Here is a 26,347-nt window from a genome sequence, read left to right as displayed (position 1 = left end):
ATTTTCTTCCATTATTGAATATCAAAATCTGAGGCTCAGATTCTCAGTGTAAATTGGTGTAGCTCCATTGATTACAATGGAACTATGCCGATTTTTCTACTTAAGGTCTGGCTCTGAGTGTGTAGCTAGTGGTAGTGAGATGAAATTAAGAAATGGAAAACTAGGATATAAGAAAAAACTTCCTGACTGTGCTACCATCCTTCATCTCAGCTGCTCTCCTACTAACTTTTACTCTGTGTCCCTGTCTGCCCGCCCGCCCATATACACAGGGCATGTCTACACAGCAGGTGGGAGCATGCTTCCTAATGTGGGTAGACAGACATGCCCTAACTCCACTTGCCCTAGCACACTAAAAATACCAGTGTGGCCTTGATGGCACAACCAGTGGCTCAGGCTCACTACTCAAATACAAATCCGTCTGACCCCCAGCTGCTGTGTAGACATATCCACCAAGCTGAGAAGGAGCTGGTTGTGGTTGGTCTTTTTCCTCTTTCCCATTGAAGGGGAAAGCGAGCGGGCCAGGAAACTGGCCTTCTTTATATGGTGTGGTGGGAGCACACCCTCGCTTTTCGTACAGTCTCCAAATCCCAAGACACGTGCCTGGGGTTGAGTAACTCTGCCTCCCACAAGGCACAAACTCTTGGTTCCTTTCCACAGTCTTTGAAGAGGCAGTAATTTACTCCAGAGATAATGCACGCTGGGGTATGGTACTAATCCCATTATCTGGGCAGAGACAAACCTCAGTTAGTACAAGAGGCCATTGAAGGGTACAGTGTACTGAGTCCCCAACTTAAATATACAGAGTCATTCTGTTGTACCTGATAGAAAGTCCAATCTGCCCCAAGTCCCTTAGGCTATGTCTATTCAGTGAGCTGGGAGGGGACATGATTCTAGGGTGACCAGATAGCAAGTGAGAAAAATCAGGATGGGGGTGAGGGGTAAGGGGCACCTATATAAGAAAAAGCCCCAAATATTGGGACTGTCCCTATAAAATCAGGACATCGGGTCACCCTACCTGATTTCTCGCTTGCACAGACATATTCGTACTAGCTCTTGATAAGCTGGTGTGCTCAAAATAACAGGGGTTATGGGCAAGGTAGCAAGGGAAGAGGTGAGCAGCAGCACGGGCTAGCTGTATTGTGTACATACCTACTGGGTTCAGGCAGGTTTGTACTCCACACTGCTAGCCCATGCTGCCGCTTGCTGCTGCCCATGCGTCCGTGGCTACACTTCCGCATGAGCTGGAAATGGCACTCCAGCTCCAAGTGCGGACATGCGCTTAGTCCCCAAACCCAGTGCCTTCTGCCCCTTGCAGGGGGAGGAGGGGTCAATGCTTGGACATGGTGCAAGCTCAGAGTACTGAGTCCCAGTCTCTGCTGCTCTGCCTGGTGTCTGTCACCATGGTCGTCTTGCTGGTCAGGATTCCTCTGCTGGGTCTAGGCTGCTCCCTCAGCCGGGCTGTGACCTTTCTCCCTAGGCGGATCTCCTAGCCCTGGGTTCAGGCTGTATTTGGGTCTGCTCCCTCCAGCAACAGCAACACGTGCTTGGGCCACAGTGATATGGCTCCTTTGTCCAGCCCTACTCCTGTGTTCAGCTGAGTGGTCCAGTGTTCAGCTGATTGGTCCAGCCAGGAGGTGCTCAGATATCACAGTGATAGGTGGCAATACAAAATCCTAAAATAGAAAGCAGTCCCTATCCCTACAAGGGCAGGGCTGTGCAGTGGCATTCCTCTCCTTCAGTGAGAGGCAGCATGGCAGCAAGAAATGTGGTGTAGGATTTCCTCTGAATTCTCTAGTCAACCAGGGCTCTGTGGCCATTTCCTCTCTCTGTGCACCCCCTAATCAATCAAGTGTCATGCGGGTAGTGCTGGTCCTCTGACGTTGCTGACATGAGCATGCGGAGTGGGGGCACTGCAGAGGAGAAGAGGAGGACTCCCAGCGGGGACACCTTGACCTGTCACATGCTGCTGCTCCATCCACTACCAGGAACACTGGGAGCTTTGGAAATGCCTTAGCCAGGCATAGTGTGTCACTTTCACTGCATGGTGAGTCTCCCCTCACTAGTCCAGGAACCTGGGGAAGGAAGAGGCTCCATGGGAATAATGCTCCCTCAAACCAGGAAGGGGAGTTCTCACTCTGCTTTTTGCTCTGCTCCCCCTAACACCAGTCCTTGACCCTCAGATACCATGACTAGTCATTTCGGGGGAGAAGAGGAAATACTTGAACTTATTTAAGATGTAATTTTTTTTCTCATAATGGCTCAACTTCTGGAGAATTGGCCACTTTCTCTGCCTTCATGAGTCAAGTTATCAGATACGGAGCAGCTTGAACAAGCTCCCACCGCAAGGTTGTGGAGGAGGGGCAGGTCTATCTTCCCTGATGTAATAAGTAAAGGGGCAAAGTTCAGTTCCACTCTTTAGCAGCCTGCAATGCAAAATCAATGTTTGTTCGCCTGTTATTGCATTCACTGTGGCACGAAAAGTAATGATAATAAAATACAAGGCAATGATTAAAAGCAGAGAGCTGGCACAGCTTCGTATAATCTACCACCTTGATTAGTTCATCATGGCAATTTATCCTTTACTACATTTTTTTTTTATCCACGAAGTATATACGCTTATTTAAAAGCCAGTACAAAGCTCAGGCAAGAGTTCTATATGAGAAACGTCTGTTTCTTTTATCAACCTCCTGTTTTGTACAAATTTGTTTGTGAGAAGCACATGGGGAGAAAAGGTGGGGAACATTATGTTCTTCAGACTTGCTTTTTGAGTCCAAGATAATTCTGTCCACACTGAGCCATATTCAGTGGGGTGACTCCTCCATTCAGGAGCTACGGGGGCCAATGTGGCCCCCAGTTCAGACTGAGAGCCTTCAGGGCTGTATTAACTTGTGCCTCTGCTTTACTGAGCCCTATGGGGCTTTGCATAAGTGCAGAATCATGTAACAGATCTGCACTGACCATGCCCCTTCCCTCTTCCCCCCCCAATCTGCCCCTGCCTCCTCTGGCCTATCCCAGAATGCCCCTTGTGCCAAGGACTGCTGCAGAGGTGATGCAGAACTAGTGAAACCGTTCTTTACCTAGGCATACCGGTCTCCCTGTGCCTGGGGGAGGGCCAGGGTATATGCTTTCACTGTAGGCCCTTTATCCAAGCTAGACTGGGGCAAAGGGACCTCAGGACAAAGATGAATCAATCCCCTTGTAAATTAACATGGTATTTCATTGAATATGTCAAAAGCCAAAGAGTTTACAGTCCAGATTCTGCAAATCCAACATGCATGGAACTCCTGTTGACTTTTTGCACAGACCTTCCACTGAAGGATTTGCAGATCAGGTCCTAATAGAGACAAAGGGCAACAGTTCAGGTGTGAGTCAGTGCAGAGACCCCATTACATCACACATGATCATCTCACTATTTTTCTTCTGTTTGTCATATCCACCTATTGCTGGGAGTCTCACACTTTGATTGTATAAGCAAGCCCCTGAACCCTGATTTGATTGCTATTGTCACACAAATAACAATGGTCCAGGAGATCAATGTAGCAGGCTTTCATGAAAGAAATAGGTTGGGTTTTTAAAAGGGCTTATAAATAGAAGAGGGACATATGGATAATAATTGGGGGAGCACTGTGCCCTTAAAGCACCCCCATTTTTTCTGGGCTGGTGAGGGGAAGACTCATCAGGTGTGGGAGTGTGAAACATTTTATCTGGACGAGGTATTTCTGGGGTTCCCAATGCATAGGGAGAGAATGAAGAAAAGAATAATTGTTAAAGTTATTTTGGCTCCTAGGAAAACCTTTTAATATATATTTAGATTTTTTACTGAAATATACACTGACGCTGGGATGTATTGCAAGATGTGATATAAATTATTAATAAAATGGATGTTAATGTTCCTGAGTTCATATTGTACTGGTAATTTTCCTTTGCCATTTGCCAAATATTTTCTTTGCTAGTGAGAGGCAGGAAATAGCTAATCTGGCATGACAAACCCATTGTATTAGGAGTTATCTATGGATTAAAATGGGCATCATATGACTAAACACCCAACTCCTGGTACAATGCACCCCACAGTGAAATTGGATAGAATTCATCCTTAGCCACCCTGCCAAAAGTACTCTTAACAAAGGGAAACAAGAAAACATCATTCAAATGAAGGACATCTGTTCTCCAATGTTTGCAGATAATGACTGAATCAAGTGTCTGCATTCAGAATAATTCTTTTCCACAAATGATTTGATCTGGTATTTTAAAAATTCTAAAAAAAATCCCCACCCTAGCTTCACACTAAATATATGGGATTTCACTAGAAAGAAGGGGAACTTTTCCTACCCCATGCCAAGTTATTTACAAATGAGAAACAAGAAGGAAAGACTCAGTGCAATAAAGAAAATGTTTTATTTGACAACATACAGTGCACACTTTGAGCTTTGGTCTTTTTTGTCTCTATCATGCTACCTAATATGGCAGTAATGTCCAGGAAGGAGGTTTATTATAGGAGGGAGGCAAAGTAAAGCATTCAGCTTATGTCAACAAGATTCCCAACAGACTTAAATGTAGGGCTCTGCTTAAAAACTGATGGCACAATATGGTCCTTGGTGTAAAAATAATTCCATTATCTTTCTTCAGCTAAGGGAGGAATAATATCACCAGGACGATATATATTCTTACCTTTACAACTTAGTTTTAGCTTTATGATAACGCTATGTACTTCTATTGCATCTGTCATCTGAGCATTTATAACCACTGGAGACATACCCTCAATCATCCCCTCTGATTCTGTGAGCAGAGGGGATCCTAAATCTGTTAAATGCTGCAAAAATAGTGCATAGACAAGCCCTGGAATGTGCAAATATCCAGGAAACTAATGTCCTTCTTTTTGTGTGTGGTTAGTTAAATAGTTAACAATGTGGGCATTTGCATGGTGGTCATTAGGCTTCAAAATTATTACTTTCCTTAAAATGAACAGAGCAGTTAACCTTCTTATTAGCTATGGTTCCAAGCTGTCTGCAGACTTGGGCAGGTATCACTGCATCTGTTTTCATCTGGTTTACATTTGGAAGGTTATCTTTGCAAACAGAAGGGCTAAAGCCTTCAATGTTTTAAAGAAAAGATTAGATTCTGGAGCATGAGATGCAGTTAGAAAGGAAAAGTACTAGCTTGCTGAACAATCATGACCCACACCAATTCAAACCTGGTGTCCCCCTTTGCAACTCTGTGGGGATCTCTAATGCACATCTAGGGAATTTCACTGGTTTAGCATATGGACCCCCCCCCTCCCCCCAAATGAGTGTTATGGGTCTGGAGAGAGGAAACCTAGCTCCCCAAATGAATAATTTAGATAAAGTTTTGAGAGTTCTGTCTAGGGTATTGGAATAGCTACATTACAATAGCCTCAAAGTACCTCACAATCTTTAATGTTTTTATTTTCACAACATTCTTCTGAAGTAAAGAAGCACTACTATCCCCATTTTGCAGACAGGGATCTGAGACAGAGAGACTACAGCCCAGCTTTTAAAAGGTATTTAGACATTATGGTGCTCAGTGTTATAAAGCCTAATCGATTTAGGCAAATTTCATTTTAAAAAATGTAGGCCCTTAAGAGCCTAAATCCTTTCTGAAAATGAGATTTAGGCTCCTAATTTAGTTAGGCTTTGCAGTGCTAAGCACCACAACATCTATATACTTTTAAACATCTGGATGGAACTAACTTGCTCAATGTCACAAAGGAAAGCCTGGAGAGAAGAGAGGAATTGGGGAGTCTGGGAAAGTGAGGAATTGAACCCAGATGTCCTGAGTCCCAGTCCAGTGCTTTAATCACAAACCTTTCTTTTTATACAGCATTCTACCATATAAGGGGCTAATTAATACATCTCCCTATGTCCCTGTTTTTAACAAAATGTATGATGGGGCAGGAGTGCTGGAATGAAACTAGTATTTATTTTTTAGTCCTGTCACTTGAGATGGGTCAAGACTACAGTAGATGAATACTCACATCACATAGCAAAGATCAGTGTCTACTGACTTGAATAGCTACTGTTACACCTGTGATGTAGATAAGTATTATTATACTCTTTATACTTGGGGGAAGGGACCCGGTGTACAGAGAAGTTATATGACTCAGATAAGATCATATACTGAGTTAATGGCAAAACCAAGAATAGAACACAGCAGTTCTAGATTAGTGGGGTCTCCTCAGCAGCTTTGACAATCAGGCCACAGGTGTCTCAAATTTGGCATCCAAAAATCACTGGAAACTATTGAAAATGTGAGCCCTGGTGATTTTCTAAGGGTCACATAAAAAGTCAATGGCAGTGCTAACACTGGAACTCCTAGTGGTGCCTTGGAGTCCTTGGTTAAAAATCTGAAGCCATTTTGAGAGGATGGTTCGGATGCTTTCTCAGGTTTTGATGTAGCTCACTCATCCCTAGACTAGTTACTGTTAATTTACTATAGCCAGAGATTATTTATTCCTTGAGATCATAGAAATTCTTCTGAAGAGAAATATTGTGGCTTTTGGAATTGATCAGCCTGCACTAAATGACATATTTAAAAAAAGCCCACCAGCCTTTTCCCCATGAGGTTTTCACCCCCATCTCTTCATGTTGTTTACACTTGATCATTAGGCAGGGCCTATTAATGCAGCAGGCCTTGATCAGACAAACTCTTATGCCCATGACTAAAGCTAAGCATGCCTGTGAACATTCATATGATTGGGACCACAGTCAATATATTTTTCAGAAACCAAGTATAAATATTTAGAGCAAACATTTTTCTTTCTTGGTTATAGGAAATGGGGAAAACAAATGAATGGCTTCATCAGTCCCTCAATCCATTTTCTTTGTGAGCACATGTAAGGGGGTGTCTCACGCACTTCATAGCAGTGGTTCTCAACCAGGGGTACATGTATCCCCTGGGGCATGCAGAGGTCTTCCGGGGGTACATGACTCATCTAGATATTTGCCTAGTTTTACAACAGGGCTACACAAAAAGCATGAGCGAAGTCAGTACAAACTAAGACAATGACTTATTTATACAGCTCTAAATACTATACACTGAAAAGTAAATACAATATTTAAATTACAGTTGATTTACCGGCTGCTGTGATGCTTTTGTATTTTTATGTCTGATTTTGTAAGCCGGTAGTTTTTAAATTAAGTGAAACTTGAGGGTACTCAAGACAAATCCGGCTCCTGGAAGGGGCATGGTAGGCTGGAAAAGTTGAGAACCACGGCTCTGTCTACAGGACGTGCATGTAGCTTCTTCTCAGTAGCAAGGCCACCAGGAACCAGGACTCTGGAGTCCGGGCTCCCAGCCCTGGGTTTGAGCAGCTAAAGGGGGCCTTCTAATCCCGACAGCTAGCTAACAATGCAAGCATCATTAATAATGAAAACACCCTAAGTGATGGTAAATAATTAAACAGGGACGAAGGCTTGGCTCTGACACCGCATGCTCCCCGGCGGGACAGAGCCCTAACACAGTAAAAGCCCCTCGCACTCAGGGCCCCCCCCTGCCATTACTACACAGGAGACCAATGAGAGAACCAGCAGCCCGCGGGCGGGCGGGGGAGGGCGGAACGCTGGGGCGGCAGGAGCGACGCGCGGCGCTCAGCAGCAGGGGCGCTAGGGACCCCGCCCCAGCCAGCGGCACGCGTGGACTACATTTCCCATAGTGCCCCGGACGGGGGTTCACTTCCGGGTTGGCGCGGGGGGCGGGGCCTGTGTGTTTACTTCCGGCCACCCTGGGAGTGTGTCTGAGGGTGAGAGGCGACCCGGCGCAGCCTGGCGGCGGGAGCGGGAACCCGAACCCGGCCGAGCCGCCCGCGGAGGAGGGGCGAGGAGCCGGGGAGGCGGCGGCGGCCGGAGCCAGCCCCATGCGCAGCCCCGGAGGCCGGAGCGGGTGGTGAGCTCGGGCAGGACGCAGGAGCCCGCCCGCCTCCCGCCCCGGCTCCTCCCCGGCCCCGCGCCCAGCGGGCGGTGCAGCAGCCGAGCAGGCGGCGGAGCAGCAGCAGCAGCAGGTACCCGGGAGAGCCATGGACTGGCTTATGGGGTGAGTAGCAGCTGGGGGGGCGGTGTGCGCGTGCTGGCCTGAGCCTGGAGCTGAGGCACAGGTGGTCCTCGGTGTCCCGTCCTCTTGCCCGGCCCCGTGGAAACAGGCTCTTGTGTCTGTACCGCAGGGATGGGTCCGTTGGCAATGTCTCCTCAACCAGGCTGGCTTGGGAGGGGCAGGAGCAAGGTGCATGTGGAGTAGCCTGGGGGAGTTCTCGCCTGTCTGCGGAAGTGGGTGATGCTGGGAATGGTAAAGAGTCTTCCCACCTACCTGGGATCATGAGGTGTCTCTTAGCGGCTGGTGGTCACCAGCTAGTCCATGAGTGGCAAGGGATAAACTGACGTGGGGTAGCTTCAGGTGACTTGGGAGCCCCGTGTCCTAATTTGAAGTGCACAGCGGTGCTAGGGGACATGGAGAACGTGGGAATTGGCAAGAAACATCAGGGTGAAAGCCTCTTAACCTTTCTCTGAGCTATGTGGTGCCTTCTGCCAGTGGGCATAACGTTCAATGTATTGCAGGGACTGCTGGTTACACCTCAAAGGTGGCATTTGGTGAACAAAGGGCATGGAGTATACTGGGCTGGTATAGCACCCTATCTTGCTGAGAAGCATGGTCTGTGCTGGTTGGGAAGCATGAGAAGCAGTGCAATGGCATGGGACGCCTCTTCCTGCTAAGGAACAAGAGACATACATGACTAATCAATTGTTCAGGGCTGAAAAGACAGTAGGTGTGGTCTCTAGCAGTGACATTGAGAGGAGAAATATTGTGTTAGACTATGCTACACAGTGTCAACTCATAAAATGTATGGGGTTATTGTGTCTTATTGTCTGTTGATCACTATATGGATGTTGACTACTAGTTTACAGGGTAGGAGACAGGCAGAAAAGAACTTTTGTTGTTCCTGCAAATTAATCTCTATAACAGTAACTAATTTCTTTCCTTTTTTGGATATGAAAAGGCAGGCATTGAATGTCTCAACACATTTCTATCAGTGTAGTGAGACTGCTATTTCTGCAGCAGAACTTTAGCTCTCATCTTGGAGTTTGCCAAGGTTTGATCTGAATTGCTTATTGGGGAGTGGAGAAAGACACCTCAGCAGAGCTTAAAACCAAATCAGTGCCATGCCAGGGGGGCTTGGATAGCATGGGATTAATAGTGCTAATTACACAGAGACAGAAGGTAGAAAGCTATTTGCTGCTGGTTTTATGTTTGAAAAGCTTGGCAAGAGAGTCACACGTACAGTAGAAGGGAGTGACCTGATACACTATCAGTGTCTCAGAGAAAGATTTGATTGCTTATTGCAAGAATTTTGCTGGTATCCTGAACTTGGATAAATTGCGAATAATTATGTTGCAGAATTAAGTGAGCAGTAAGTTTATGCTTCAGTGACACTTGGTCTCAAGTTAGTTGGTTTTGTACAGTAGTTCGATCCTTAGGGTGATGCTTTATCATTTGTGTTGTGTCCAGAATATGACAGCACTAGAAAATGGGATCACATCCTTCTGTGTTGCTAGGTCCACTAGTATGCTTTTGACATGGAAAAGCTACCCAGTTCCATTTCCCCTTGTTCTGAAACTGAACTAACCGGATAAATGGTAAACTGATAGCATTTGTCTGCTTTGCTCTTTTATTAAGAGAACAGATTTCTTTGGACTGGATATGACCAACTCTTGATCCAGTTGTCAAGACTTCTATAACTAGTATTGATTGTAATTTTGACTAATAAGCTAATGGACATGGACTCTTGAATATGTGCTTGGTAGATCATGTTAGTATGACTTTCCTCCAGCAATTAATTCATAGAAGTATAGCATTTGAGACATGTAAGGCCTTTTTGTGTGGTATGCATTGGAAAACTGGCATCTTGCAGGTTAGAAGGAAATACTGTTATTAGTTACACCAACATCTTTATTATGAGTAATTGGGTTTCTTATTATGTGTTTTTAGCAACTACTAAGGCAACTAGAGCCTACCATATTTCCATTTATATGAACAAATCGAAAGAAACTTGAGCATCATTGTGGACAGCCAAGTGGAAGGAAGCTTCATTTAAAAAAAAAAAAAAAGGTTTATCCCAGTACTTACACAGAAGACATAGAGGGTTTAAAATGGTTCTTTTGCACCCATTTTATACAAACTATATAATAAATTAGCCAAGAACCAAACTTTGTGATGTCACCAAACTTTTAGTGTATTAGAATGTAAATTTTTCTCATCATTCATATTTTTATGGTTTGAAGTTTGCGATGTACAGTTTAATAGCAGACACTGTACATGTAATCTTTCCAAGGTGTGTGAACTCATGTTGGAGTAGAGAAGGTCTCTTTGCCTACTCTAATTTTGATTGATCCTGGCTCGTCTGTGGATTACACGTTTGTTCTTTACTGTTACCTGACACTTCTGTTAATGACCAAACCCTACAATATGTACATTGCAGTCTCTTGCATTGTCACAGGGTGTGTCTTCACAGCACAATTAAATCAAGTTATAACTCAAGTATTACCACTGATTTGGCTTTTTTCCACACACACAAATCTCCAGTGTGAATAAACTGGTGCTTTAAGATCAAGGTAGCTAGCCAGTGAGGGGGGATTGAAGCTGGCTGGAATGCGGCTGAAGCTTAGTCTTGAGCTAGGAATGCAGTGGGGATTCAATAATTTGAGTTACAACAGGTCATCAGAAGCTAGGCCAATAATTCTACGCTGCTAATCAAATCTCTCTATGTAACTTGGGTTGTTTTGAAATGTGATCACTCACTCGAGCTAGGTTAGCTTGAATGCAGCTAATTTGTGTGCGCTAATTTGAGCTAACTGTGCTGTGGAGACACATTCTTTGTTTCAAAGTTTGTAGAAGTTGTGTTTGTTTGGCCTTTGTGGATAAAAGCATGGGTATATGGACAAGGGGGGGAAGACAACCACCTCCTGAGGTATATCTACACAAATTGCTACAGCAGCATAGCTGCAGCACTTCAGTGAAGACACTATCTACCTTGACAGGAGGGGTTCTCCCATCAGTGTAGGTACTCCACCTTTCCGAGAGGTGGTAGTAGTTAGGTTGAGGGGAGAAACGCTGTCTATGTCGGGTGTTAGATTGGTTTAACTGCGTTCCTCAGGGATGTGGATCTTTCAAACCCCTGAGTTGGAGTACTTTTACTGAGCTAATTTCCTAGTGTAGACCAGACCTCAATCTGTCCAAGTTGTTGCTTCCATCAGCAGCACTATATGTGTAAAACATTCCTCTTTCTATTTACTGAAAAAGAAACTCAATATCATAAGTTTATTACTGCAGTGCTTTGAATAAATGTTAGTTTGCCTTATCTTCAACTAAAACTGCAACTGTTTTCAACCTCTTGTAAGGGAAGGGAGGAACTGCAGAAAGAGCTGCACAATAGGCAAGAACAAAATGTCTCACTTTGGCATTCCTCATGTTTTTTAAAAGTATTTCTTCCTTCACCTCTGCATATTAAGTTGTATCAATCTGTTTTCTAATGTTGTCCCTGTGTATTAACGAGACTAATGTGGAAAGAGTACAATTGTATTCCTTCTTAGTAAACTCTTAATACTGTGTTTACAAATGTGTGTTACTCCCAAGAACATTTTTTTCTCATGTTGTCAATCATTTTTTCTTGAATGCTCTGGACTGGAAAGTGCTCTACATGTTAAGCTTTGTATCATTACAGAAACTGGCTTTCAAAGGCAAATGAGAATTCTTTGTTTAAAATATAAACTAGGCAGCAGTAGCAGCTAACTATGTTCTAACTTCCCACTATTCCAGCTCATGTCACATTCATTGCACTTAGGCCTCTTTATTCCTTAAAGGTCCTGTACAGTTGAGTGTTCTGTTAGGAAGTGGGGGAAGGAGAAGTTCTAATCATACCACAGAGGGCAGCAGCCTAAGTGTCCCAGCTTGCCACAGAGCACTTAATACAGAAATAGAAACTGGAGCCTATAAACAATAGTGAATTTGTCAAAGATTAGGCAAATAACAATAGTCTTGGCTGGCTATACACCAGAGCTTCATTGTGATCAGCCTGGTTATTTCTTGTTCTCTCAAATGTCTTAAAACTGTTGAAGTTCTAGGGAAAAAAGCTGCATTACTGCATACCTATATCGCATGTTAGTTTAAGACCCAAGTAAATCATAAGTCTCTCCTTTCCCTTGGAAAATGTCTTGTCTTTCTCCTGAACAGTGCCATAACAATGTTACCAATTGAAGGGTGTATTCTTTTTGGTATATATGTGTAACTCCTATTAGCCACAATCAGAGTTGTGTGTGTCTGGAAAGAACAGAACAACAAGTTGTGCAGTATCTTGGATTTTCATAAATACAAGAGGGAAAAATAAAAGTATTCCCATTATACATAGAAAATATTTAACATGGCTTTGATTGGAGAATAGAGTTGCTTGGATGGTGTTTTTCATTGACATATGACAGAAATCTATGCTATACACTTAATATTTCATTTTGAAAGAGGATCGATTTGCTGTCAAAGATTTTGGCTTTGTTTGTAACACTAAATTTAAAGTAGTAACAAAGATGGACTTTGTTCAAAACATCATCAGTAAACATGTACTGTTTAAATGGTTCTGCTCCAGCCCTGAAATTTATTATGACTGGCATAACTGAGGAATGATTTTGAGATGCCCATGCCATGGCAGCACATCTTCTTCAGAAGTTAGGCATCTATCTTCATATCTGGGGTCGAGAATGTTCGCAAGAAAATGAGGTGGAGTTAGTGCTTGATCCATTCGCTTCTTTATTGCCTGCAGTTTAACTTTCTGGTGAGGGTATTTCTTCAATGTCTCTTGAAGTGCCTTCCAAATTTCGACAGCATCAGCAATGCAGCAACAATTTCTCTGAAGTTTGCTTAAGGCTGTGGAAATAGGCTTCAATATACTGAGCATATCCTCTACATTCCTCTTTAATCCAATGTTAGATACTTTGGATGAGATACTTCCATCTGTTTTATCATGGTTTTCTTCACAAAGTTTGCGAATAGGCCAGTTCTTAATAAATTGTTCAAAACAATCAACCACAGAATTCCATTGAACATCTTGAGGGAGAATTAGTTTGGATTCTCCTGCTCTCTTCAGTGAAGCTGAAGCAAAATGATTGTTATGGAAGTATTTTGCGACTTCAACAACATTTTCTTTTATTCCTGGAGAAGATGTACTTAAGTCTTTGGCTAAAAGAAGCATTAAATGGGCACTGCAGCCACATGTTACTAAGGAGCATCCTTCCGTTTCTTCTTCTAAGTATCTTCTCCTCTTTGCCACATTGGCAGCATTGTCTGTGACAAAACTGTGCACGTGACAGTTGCATTTTTGTTCACAGTTTATTACAGCTTTCATTGCCACTTCTTTCTGCCACTTCTGTTGTGTGGAAGTTTCCTGATGTATCCATTGTTTCTGAAAGATATGCAACCCCATCTTTGGTTGTAACACAGGCACATATTACTGGATCATTGTGTACATTGCTCCACCTATCAAGGCTTAAACTGGCAAATTTGCCCTCAGTATTTCTTGCACACTGTTCAAGTTCCTTCTCATACACTGTGTCTAGCAACCTTCCACCAATGTCTGCTCTACCAGGTGGCATGTAGCCTGGTCGTAAGGACTCAACCATGTCAATGGAGTGTTTATTGTAAACAATGTAAAAACAGAACTTGTGGCATAAATGAACCGAGCAATCTTTTCATCTATGGTGTCTTGTTGGTTTTTGCTTATTGAAATCTTTTTCTTGCTACTGATACTTTGTTGTCTGAAATACGTTTAGTTGCAGTACTGCTGCTAAAAGTACCAATGGATGACTGAAGTTGTTGCAGATAAGACAATCATAGTCAAAATCTCTTATGCTTAAATGGGATCCTGAAACAAAATTCAAAAATGATTTTGAATAGTCGTTCTTCTCACTCTATTATTCAGTTAATCATTTAAATTTTTTTCATCAAGGATGCAGATCCAATTCCAAATTTCTGAAAAAGCTGAGACTGACTGACTGCACTTAGAAATGCACTTAATTTTGGAGTAAGCCCCATAGAACTCACTGGCACTTCTGTTTTTCGAGAAAATAGGTATAGGATGGGGTTTCCTTGGGAAAGCTGAGTTATGCTGAAGTAAAATAGGGAATAGACTTATGGCATCAGCATTATGGTCTGTGGCCATGATGTTCCAAAATAAAGGGCCTGTATTATGTAATGTAAAATAAGAAAATGACACCCAGTGGCAACTGGCAACTCTAGATTTCTCTTACTGCAGCTTTCTGTACCGTATACTTGGGTGATAGATTCTAAACCTAATTATCCAATTAAACAAGCCATAAGGATTAGCGAAGCTAAACTTTTTTTTCTAGCAACATCTGAAATAGCAAACAGCTTGGGAATTTACTTGTTAAATCACACTTATACTAAAAGGCATAGAGAGAGTCTTGAAGAATGATGCATTGCAAAGTGAATTATTTAAGTTACTAACCAGTTGATCCACATTGTTCTTCAGACATATCCCCATCTTCATCCACATCATTTTATCTCAATAAGCAATTTTCATTATGATGTTTCATTCTTGCAGTTAGGCCCTGCATCGCTGTCTTGCACTGCTTACACTTGACACGTTTTCCTTTTTTGCTCAGGGAAGGAATTTCTTCAAAATATTCACAGATAGGGTCTCTCTCACACCCAGAAGCCATAACTGTTTTTCTGTAGCAAAAGTAGGGGCGTATATAGGAAGCTGTGTGTGTACTGAATAATGTCTTACCTCTTTCTTTCCAGTCCACTCCACTGTTCCTTTCTACTCTGCCGCTGTCCTTGTCTCTCTGTCTTTAAGACAGTGTCTTAACTAACTCCTCTGCCTTATAAGCACAGAACAACAACAAATCCTATCCAGCCTGTGTCTTTCTTTGCATATGACTTTCTCTGCTGAGAAACAGAAACTGAAACAGAAAGTGAAAGCCCAGAACTTTCAAGAAGCAAGAGCTGGTTAGGCTGGACAGACTAGAGCCATTTTTATGAGACTGTAAGTGTAGGTTTAGCATGTTTGTGATGAGATTTAATTGCAACTTACTTTTAAAAGAGAGAAATTTAGTATTTTATTGATTTAAAAAAAAAATCAATCCAAAATCCGATTTAAATTAAAAAAAATAAAAAAAATAAAAATCAATTTTTTTAATTGATTTTTATCTACCCTGACTTGATTACTCTTTAAATCCTGGGTTCTGATAAATAAATTGTAACGCCTTTGCCAACCAAAGAATGACTTCTTCAGAGCAACTTTACATTACATAGACGTTTAAAAAGAAAAACCAATTTGCCTTTGCCAACAATTACTTAACTACAAACTACTGCTTTACGGAAGGACTGAAGCGGAAGGGAAAAATGAGTGAAAATTGTTTAATTAAAAAAAACCTTTGGATTGCAATAAGCTATAATGTTTCCTTAAGTAAATTTTCTTTGTGCTGTCCTCTTTCACCACATGAAAGACCTTGCAACCTAAGTCAATTTGCTGCAATCAAATGCTGTCCTTAGACTTGCATGGTTATCATTTTCTGTTGACCATATATCAGTATTCCATCCACAGTAGAGAAATGTGGCATTCCCAATACCAGTGTGGTCTTCTGGAATACTGGTAAAATGTGGTGTCCCAATACTGTGTTTCAGATGTTTCACAAGGTGTTTCCAGTGCTAGTAAGATTGTAGAACCTCTGTGTAAGACTTATTAATGCATCTGTCCACATTGCTTCAGTTTGAACTGTTTCAGTGCAAGCATGATAGCCTTATAGCTACACTTCCTTTGATCTTCCCTCCAAGCTGTCACAACTTCTTTCCCCAATTCCTGGATCTATACAGGATAGGTGATACTCGGCTGGTCTTGCTTTTGCTCTTACTCCTACTTTCTACCCTTTGCTTCTATCTCTTCCTCTCCAAGGGGGGAAATGCAGCACAAAACAGTAACTATTTAAAATGTGGGATTTTTATTCTACAATACACATTAAGTAAAACTTTACAATAAGATTTTTTTGGCCAGTGGATCTTTAGCTCCTGGAAGAAAGAATGCATATTATATATTTACACATGCTAATTTTACAGCAACAAATGAATTTGTGCCTTACTGTGGGTTGAAATAGTTAGAGGCAGCAACTTCACTGCTATGCCACCTCTCCTAGACTTCTAATATCTGAAAAGGGCACTGCACATTCCAGTTCAAATCCTCGCTCATATATGTTCATGGTATTTCAGTAGCCGCTACTCAATCCTCTCTCCTCTAGTACCGGTACATTTCCTGGGGCATTACTGCATGTGGTGGAGGAGTGGAGAATTTAGGCAGTTTGGAGGACTGTCCTTCCTTCACTCTTGTAACTGACTTTTAGAGGGTGATGAGACAAGGAAACAGTTCAACAGAAAAACAGAGAAGTTAGAGCATATAAACAAAGCTCCTTCTCTTAGAGCATTGGTACTTGAAGTCATCAGTGCTCATAAAACACCAGATTCAGCCTACCTAAGCGTTCTGTGGCCAACTGATGGCCTTCGGTGTTTTGAATGCAGTTGTGAGGGGAAAAGCCTAGGCCCTTCATGGTACAACTAGTCTCAGTGGACATAGCTATTGGACATAATCTTTTGGTTATGTCATTGTTTTAATTCAGCATAATTTGAACACCTGTAAATATATATTAATCTGAGATGCAATTGTATAGGAATTATACATGTACAGTAATATGTATACACAGTACATACGATCTGCTGTCTATATCACACACACCTGCTGCTACACATCCCTGTATCTGGAATTATGTAGCACAATGGAGAGGTTGGAGCAAGTGCTATGTGTGGACACAATGCAGTAGTCTACACAAACAACTGTTTAGTGTCATGTGAAGAACAAACAGTGCAAGAGAATCTCAGCTGCAGCGTTCAACCTTGTGCACAGATCCAGTCTTCTAGTGTAAAAGGGTTCCACGGTCTTACCTTTACCTGGATAATGTAAAATACATTGACCTTTAAAATTAAGTGGCAAACCTTGCTTTCCATTAGCAGGCTTCTTACAGAACTTCTCTTCCTTCTTGAAGCCATTATTTGGAAGGCTAAAACATCCTGTGAGTTGAAAAACTGTGGAGTGGCTGTGAAATGATAGCATTGCTGCTTTGTAGATTCTGAAGTTAGTAGTATGCAATTCTGGTTTTGTTAACTAATTATAGCACCATAAAAAGATTTGAGACTGCAGAAGTTTTTCATTAGAAAGCTTTGTATTCCTGTGGTACTGTCTAATCGAAGATGTACTTTGGTAGCATTTACAGACTACTATTATGGGGAAAGGTCTTAGCACTGAGCTACTTTTTAAATAGCTAATAGCTAGAGATTAAAGATGTACAAATAACACTTCAGATGCAATGCTCTAAGTCTGGCTTTACAAGACAATAAGAATCAAATATGCTAATTCCCAACTGTGCTAGATTTAATCTTGGCTGTGCTTGGACAGGATGCATTAAATGTAAGGAATGCAGCATGTAGCTAGGAATAGTGAAAAAGTTAAGTATGTGGCATACTTCGCTTTCAGATTGGCTGCTACCTAGCACAATTGAATACATTAAGGTTAAAAGCAATATATACTCCTTGCCTGTGCAGAACAGGCATTTCTGTAAGGAAGTATTTTAATTTTGGGGATTCCTTGAAATTAGCTAATTACAAAAAATGGATAAAATAAAACATTACACTTCTACCGTCAGTTCTGTACATGGCAGTACCAGCATTTCCTTCAGCTGATATAACAAAAGAGACCAACTTGTTTCCCTTCATTCCTCTTTAGTTAGGGAGACCTTCTGCTTTTATAAGGCAATTCTCCCTCCTTCCCCCCCCAAGCTTTGCTAGAACCTCTCTCAGCTGCATGAATATATGCTCATTTTGGTTTTTAACTGACCTCACAACAGGTGTTTCCCTTTTGCATATTCTCAGCAAACTCAAGGTTTCATGAGCTATTTCCCCTATGTAGAGAGAGTTGAAAATAACTCAAACTCATAAACCACGGACCTGTGTCATCCTATCAGGTAGAATAGAGTCACATGTTCCTCATTCACTTCCCCTTCATACATGTAATACCTAAGAGCTTTCAGAGATTCTTCCCCCAAATAAATATTGGCTAGCTTTACTCTATAAAAAGGACCACTTACAATCAAGTACTGAGAAGACACTGCTCCTCCTATTCCTGTTCATATAGTCTCATTAAAATCACATTGCATCTACCAAAAGGCAAATGTTTGATAGCTCACAACTAAATCTTGGTACCACTCACCTTTATCAGAAACAGATTCTCTATTAAAAATAATTTCAATGTACTGTAGTACTAGTGAGAAGTGTTTCTGTTTGACATCCCTAGAAAGTGAAGTTCTACTTGCAGAAATGGAACAAGGGATTGGGAGGCAGCAGTCTAAACTTCCCTCCCTTATTTTTTGATGTCTCTCTGATTCTGAAAGAGACTAGATGTAGGTATAGTGGTGAGAAGGTATCTTATTTTGTATCTCTGTTCGGTCCTTGATCTGTCTACAGAGACTTGATACTAAAGGAGTCAAGAGGGGTGAGAAATACTTGTTTGCTAGGGACTGAATGGCAACAACCAGCTAACTTAATATAAGCATGCAAGCAAACTGTAAAATGGTGTTAGCTTTTAGTCACTACTAACTTAGGCTCTACTCAGAGTAGTTAGCTTTGTCCGATACCCCGACCCTCCAGATAAACAGATTTTTTTCCCCTCTAGGTAGAACTACTGCATTCTAGATTTTTGTCTTGCAGCACTCAGTAGAAAACTAATTGTAGAAGCTCGGGCCCTGTAACTTCTGGGTATATCTAGCTACTGATTTATTTCACTGTGTTGTGAAACAGCATAGCAAGTTTTGCATTTATTAGAGTTGGAGGTTTGCATTAATTTAGCAAACCACAGAAACTATCTTTTATGACAGGAATGTTTTCCGTTGATACAAATGTATGGGACTATCCGTTCACCTTTATTAGAAACATTTCCCCAAGAAAGGACGCATTGTCTATGCTTTTCGCACCCAAATAAACTTTGTCATTGAACTCTACATATCTCTAGACTTTATTAATGTGAAACTAATATGGCTTTGCTTGAAGGAAACAGATAAAAGAACTGAAAGTTTATCAAGATGGTCAAAATGGGATTTTGCATCTCTTCTAGCAGATGGAGGCATGGCACAGAGACTAATAATTCAGCAATTACTATACTAGGGATAACAGAAAAAGCTTGGTGTCCTCTTTTGTGCTTCTGAGACATTAATGACTTTGCATGCTGTGTTGAGCTTTGGTTATTGACGAATTGCTTCCTCCTTCTGTCACTGCAGATGCACTGCTTTGCATGTAAGTGAATTAAGGCTTCCTGGAAAGAGAGTGAGAATGTGTGTCTGAGGCTCTCACTTTTTTCCTATTGAGTACTCTCAATACTGCTTATATCCAGCCATATTTGGCCCTTCTTTAAGTTTCTTTCCTGTTTGCTTTCTGCAGATGGCACAGCACAGGGATGCTCTTTCCTGCAAAACATATTTACAGAAGCGTGTGAACGTGAAAATTCAGATATCCTTAAAATTGAATTAAGCGTACTTGGTGGGGGGGAGGGAGAAATAGGCTCTTCATACACTCTGGGCTTTAACCTTGATCCACCCTGTATCTGTAAAAGTGGGAATTCTAATCAAATTCTTTCCTCACTCAGTGCTGCAACCCCTCTGACAACACTGCAGGGTGTAAATCAGGGATGAATTTGGCCCTCAGTACATATTGAAAACAGTTACTGTCACTGTGATCCCTTTTTCATGAATCCTTTTTCTGTCTAACATAACATACTTTCATCATGTATAGTGATGCATTTTAAGGTATCTGGATTTAAGCAAAAATGAAGTTCTGTCTTCACTCTACTGGCAATGTGTTTACTGAAACCCCTCTATTCCTAGAACCCTACTGACATCTGTAGTAGTGTGTCAACAGAGCCACGATCACTTCAGTTCTTTTTAAGCCTGTACTATATTTCCACCAACTGATAGTAACTCTTAAAAATCTTTCAAGCTTCCATCTAGGTGTCACATACACTGACAAGTAAATGAACTCTGAAAAAGCTGCTGACAATGTTTTCCTCATATGGAGAGCAGAGTATGAGGAAGCAGGTACTTGTTAATTTCCGTCTAGACCCTCTAGATCCTCCAAACAGACAGACCTTGATTGGGTGCACCTTGGCAGATTCATTAGTAGGCTGTAACCCTTGATGACTTCCACTAGCCTATTTTCATAGTATCTAGGCATATGGCAAATATTAGAAGCAAGTCATGCATTATATTAATTTAACACATTTGAACAAACCCTACTAAACTGGTTCTTTTTACTGATTGCCTGATCATGTATGCTTCCTATTAGCTTAGTGGGCTACTGAAGAGAACCCTGAATAGCCAAGAACATGTAATATTGGGTATAGCCTAGTTATCTTAAAGTATATGACAAATATGGCCTCACATTTATATCAGAGCATCTGTCTTACCTTGTTATAATTATCCCATGGCAACACTGTAAAAATGTGGTGATAACTAATTGGATGTTTGTCATGTGAGTGATTAAATTTATAAATGGATCTAAAGCAAATTTTGTCTAACTAAAACAGCTGTGTAATGAATTTGCCGGGAGATGGAGGTTTGGGGCTTTTGATTGAATGCAGCAATCCTGTCCAGGACAAGTTTCAGGAAGCTGCAGTTTGGATCAGCTCAAGTTTTGGAGGTATGCACAGCTTTGCCCTATGGGAAGCTTGTAGTGTCATTCACAAGCAGTCTGTCTACAAGAATCATTGGATGTGGGCCCAGGGACATTGAGGTTGAAAGAGTAAAATTAACAAGGGTGTGGGATTTTTAAATAGCTGCATTAAGCAAATGTGAACTCTCCTTTGCCAACTCTGCGTATTCTGGAGCTGTTATTCATCTAAGGCAGAATTTAATCCAGGTTTTGAAGTGAAATGCTATTGAATTAAACTAATGTATTACCTTGTATCCTCTTCTGCAGTGCATTGTTTCTGTTACCTAATTAATGAAGTGAGAAGGCCGTGAAGCTTGTTTACTGAATGCAGTTCTTAAACACCTCATTAGTAGTATTCCACCCACTTTATTCTGGAATACAAAAAGCTGAGACTGTTTCTCTTGCCATAGCAAGCTCTGTAACGAAGGCATGTGATGCCTTGGCAGTGACGCATCAAGTTTAGTACTGTTGAGGATTGTTAAATCAGTGAGCCACACGAGTTGTCCCTGGTGAATGAAGAATGAACTTGTCTTATTAAATGTTCATGCATTTTGGGCAGTTGGTCTCCTAGAAGTTTCCCCATTCTTGAGACAGCCTGTCTGCAGGAGTTCTAAATTGCCTCACTTTAGAGTTACACTTGTCATTTTAAGTTTTAACCATTCATTAGCAGTACAGCAATTGTAAGAGGTTTTTTTGAAAAGGAAAGATGCTGCTTTCTTGTTTTTTTCTTTCTTTTAAAGGGGAAAAATTCAGTGGTTTGGCTGCTGTAGGCAAGTTCTCAGGCTACGTACACAGTGACAGTGGCAAATTCACTGCCGTCAGATCAATCTTTCTGTATCAATTGAGCAGTTAGTGAAGACCCACTCAATCGATCCGGAAGTTGACGCACTAAAACCACTCCCTCAAGTGGCGTAGCGCTGCATCGATGGGAACACATTTCCCGTTGGCACAGCACAGCGAAGACGCCATGCACAGTGGAAGTTAAGAGGTCCACGGGAGTTACACATTAATAATTATACAGCATTGGATACAGAGTTCTTCTTTTCCATAAAGACTTTTCCATCTACTGTGCAGATCAGACTGAGTTTGGGGTGGTTTGGCTATCTCTGTGGTAGCATGTCTCTGTCACTGGTGAAAAATTCAAAGTAACTTTCTGTTTTGATTTCAACATTCTTTCTCTTTGATGTTCTATGGGTGTTGCTGGAACTCCGGGCTGTGACCTTCAGGGAACCCATGATTCTCATGGCTAGTAAAACATAGCGCATGGCTGCTGTCAGCTGGAGATTACCAGATCAGAAAGCAATGATAAGGTGCTCAAATCTTTTTAAGTGATTGAGTCCATGCCTAGAAAATTATTTCTGGACACTGATCTTGCCAGTTACTGTCCTTTCTCTAATCTCCCTTTCTTGGGGAAGGTTCACCAAAGAAGATTTGCCAAGGCAGTTTTGATTGTATCTGGGATCCAAATATCCTTCATCCCATTGTCTCTCTGTTTTTGTTTGTTAAACCTGGCTGTGGTATGTAGCCTCCACTGGTTTGGTGTTCATCTCTCCTGGGAAGGAAAGTGTGTCTATCTGGACTTTCATCAGTATGTGGTGATTGTCACCTCTTTCTTCTTTTTGTTGCAACCAGGTGCTGCAGTTTCTTGGATTGGTGGCTGGCTGAGTATGGGAGGGAGGGGAAACCATCAGAAGAGATGGTAGTGTGATAGCTCTTCCTAAAACTGGACATTTTGTCCACCTACAGTTAAATTATATAATGTAGATTATTGGATTTCCTCATGATTCTGATGTTCCAATAGTACTGGTAGTCAACTCTGTTAACAGGGATAAGGGTACTTTTTTATTCTCCCTTATTTCTTGGCAGTAAGGTTAATGCATCTCCTCTTGGAGTGCACCTGACCTTAGTTATTCATGCCTCTGTCACATCCTAATTGGATTACTGCAATGCTATTTTCTGAGCTACTTTTTGAAGTCTGTTCTGAAACTTCAGCTACTTCAGGATGCAGCTTTTGGCTTAGGAAGTGATGTTTCTTGTATGATGTATGGTAGACTTGTACTTCAGGGACCACTCTGGCTTTCATTTTGTTTATAGATGCAATTCAAAATGTTGTGCTTAATCAATAGGTCATATTGCTTTATTTTTAGTGATCTATGAAACTGTCTTTCTTCATGATCCCCCTTCCCTGTTCTCCCACCTTTCCAGACTTGATCACTGAGATCACCTGGGATGATTGAGCTGGTTGTATGCTATATTCTGAAATTGTCCCCTTGAGAGAAGAGACTCTGCTAAATCTCATCATGCATCGCTAAACGTTTAGAATTGTAAACTTACAGGAGATGATCTTAGTTTGCTATTTTCATGAAGTAGTATAAGTAGCAAAGGCACTTATTAGGCATATTCTGGTCCCAGATTTCAGACAGGATATGCCCTACCAACCAATGAAATATTTTGTGGAAACCATTGTAGGATCAGATATAATTTTACAGGTGGGTAACATGTTGCTCTCTGTTTGACAGCAGAATTTCCTGTTCCCATACCTGTTAATAGAGTAGATGCTATACTTGTAATTTACAAACTAATTTGGATTTAAGGTGCAATTAAAACTCTTGTTTGCCTAACTGGTAAGGAATACTTCAGACCAGCCTTCTTCTTAATAATATAGGAGCATTTCCTGTAGTTCATAAAAACATACAACTGCAATCAGTTCCTGGTGGAGAAGTAACCAATCATTTTCAATGGAAAAGTAGCCTCTTCTCTTTTTGGGGGAGGGAGGAGGGAAGGGGTGGGGAATAAAATGAGTTATTTCCTCTTTTTTTATTTACCTGAGTTTAATAAATATCTCTGCTTAAATCTTACTTTTTGAAATGTGGACTCTTTGTTTTCAGTAGGGTTTTTTATTTATTTATTTATTTAAAAAAGTCCTTTCTTGAAAAGGAAAGACCTTTGTGGTAAAGAGGAATTATTATTGAGTAAAGTTGTTTAAAATAGTCCATTTCTTTAGTGTATGTCTACACAGGGAAAGTTAAGTCAAACTGATTGAAAATGTGATTTTTTTTTTTAACACATTAAACTAAAGCAAATGAAAGACACTTTCATTCTATATAAAAGTGTCAACACAGGTTGATGCACGTCAAATTCACACTTTTAATTTGGCTTAACTTCCTGTGTAGACAAGCCCTTATGTAGTCACTAGCAGTAAAGATTCTATAGTTAGAACATAGCTGATAATACATGAGGCAGTGTAGAATCTGCCATCAAACAGTGCTAAGAGTACTTTTTGCTAGCAGAGTAAGCAGGTATGATGTAGACATATGGGGGAAGTAGCTATCTGTAGTAAGAGTGCCATTCTTATATGAAATAGAACCTTGCCAATCCACATACACACAAAGATTTTCTTCTCAGCAAAGATTTAGTAGAGCGCTCTAGTGAATTTGCCTTAATACTGAAACCTTATTTTTAATAAATAATGCAGAACACTTACTTATACTCTGAGAAAAATCATTAGAAACAAGTAAAACTGATCTGTAACTGCCAAGATAAATTAACTAAGTTCTTCTGGTTATGAGTTATAACCGTGGATCATCAGATCTGCAGCACTGACCTTGATTATTTCAGCTAAAGGAGTAGCTTATTCTTTATCTGGACTAGCTGCTATAAGGTGACTTGACACACTTAGGCTGCCGTTGGGTTGCACAACTTCTTGCTCGTCAACAGTAGAATTTTAGGGACCTGGAATCCTAAGTTCCTTTTGTGGCTCGGGGGAAGAGCTTGGTTTAGGGTTTACATACAGGATAGGCAACTGCATAGCTCTAGTACACTCATTCTAAAAGGCTTTGTGGCTGAATTCATGTGCTTTGGGACCATCATAGAGGAGACCAGAGTTCTAATCCTAGCTGTGCTTGAAGTGGCCTTGTGCAACCCAACTGCCTTTGAAGGTCAGAGTATATGTGACTTTGCTAAATATTAAGGGTTAAGAAGGATGCAGAAATATAAACATATGTCAGTTGAGGTGGGATTTGAACTCTTGATCTTCTGGCTTTCAGCTCATTGCACTTTTTCCTAGGCTATAGAGAATTTGAAGGGGAAATTGAAACCTTGCCTGACTTGGTAGTGCAATGGAACATGCAGCTGGGTGAAGCAGAAATGTGGAACATCCCACAAAATTTGTATGCTTGAGAGCTTTGCTCCTCACTTTGAAGATCTAGAGGTTGGCAATTATGCCACATTGTTGCACTTTCTATTTTGATGACTTTGAAAGTTAAGTTACACTTCTGTTGCTTGGGATATGGAAAAGTACATGAAACTTGGAGGTCAGAGACTGTTGTAATGGGAGAACCAGACTGCACATACAATTAAATCCACCCAGAGCCTTTATTCCTAGAAGAGAGGAAAACTAGTTGTGGTGTGAAAATGAAGGCAGAAATGTACCCTAACGCCCTAAACTTTAATTGTGTTTTATGGCAGGAGAGGTTTCACTTGCCAGATCATAATGGTAACACAGGTAGTGAAAATTAACTATACACAGATATCTTCTAGGATGTGTGTAGGACCAGACAACTTCTTAGAGGTTATCTAAACCGAAGTTATCTAAACCAAATTCAAAGAAAAATGTAAATCAAACACCAGGCTTTGGAGTGTTGTTAAGATGTGATGTTAGACCAACAAAGCAGTCTTTCTCTAATGAGGTTTTAATGCCTTTTGGAACAAAAATGTAGTAGCTTTTATATAAGCATAACATTGTACTGCAGTCTGTTGGGAAGATGAAATCCTTTCTGAAAGCATGAAGTCATTGATCAGCCCCATATCTTTGTCACTGTGCTTTCTACATATGTGTCTTTCCCCCCCCCCCCCCCCCAAAAAAAAAAAAAAATAAATAAAAAAATAAAAGACTGGACTAAACTGATGTGGGAACGATTAGTCCACATTGGATCTGTTTTGCAGCTGAAAGAAAATGTGGTTGCTTACAGGAACTGTCCCCTGTCATATTTTACTGGAATCTCTCGAGTCTAGTAAAAAGGGTGAAGTGCCTGAAACAAGAAAATCGTATAATAAAACCTGTTCAAAAAGGATGTTAATACATAAAGAAGACAATGATTCTCACATAGCCCTGGGTTACTTATTAACCAGTGCCTTTCAAAACAAGTATTATTCCCAAATGATAACCTGTTACTAAAATGAAATTATTACTTACTTTTTTTTCCTGTCAGCTCAGTTGGAACCAGCCAGTGTGCACCATGTTACTGAAGTCTAGCAGCACAGTGGGAATGGAAATAAGACAATGGGCATTGTCTCAGAGTGCCCAGCATAGAGAATCATTTCTCTGATATGTCCCTCTTACTATTAATCAGGTTCTGTGAATTCAGAAGACTTTCAAGATGAGTTTCAGCTAAATACTTTTTTCTCTTCACATTGTGGGAGCACGGTAGCAAGATCAAAATAAAGGGGTAAAGAGGGAGAGTCGTAAACGAATGTTGGAGGCTAGTCTGTGCTCCAGCTTACTGTTACCATAATAAAAGAACAACGATGCACTTGA

General features: G+C 41.1%; 1 protein-coding gene across 1 annotated transcript in view; it reads left to right on the top strand.

Moving 5' to 3' along the window:
- Window positions 1-7,744: 7,744 nt before the first annotated feature.
- MOB2 (MOB kinase activator 2) overlaps window positions 7,745-26,347 on the top strand; it is a 156,810-nt gene continuing 138,207 nt past the window's right edge. The window contains exon 1 of the mRNA XM_067540571.1: window positions 7,745-8,046. Within this exon, the coding sequence (XP_067396672.1) occupies window positions 8,030-8,046 (17 nt within the window). The 5' untranslated portion in view covers window positions 7,745-8,029. The remainder of the gene's footprint in view (window positions 8,047-26,347) is intronic.

Source organism: Emydura macquarii, unplaced genomic scaffold, assembly GCF_026122565.2.
Source record: "Emydura macquarii macquarii isolate MOO-44397 ecotype Brisbane River unplaced genomic scaffold, CSIRO-AGI_Emac_v2 contig_587, whole genome shotgun sequence".
Lineage (NCBI taxonomy): Eukaryota > Metazoa > Chordata > Testudines > Chelidae > Emydura > Emydura macquarii.
Note: the sequence above shows the minus strand (reverse complement) of the source record. Positions and strands in the feature narration are given on the sequence as shown.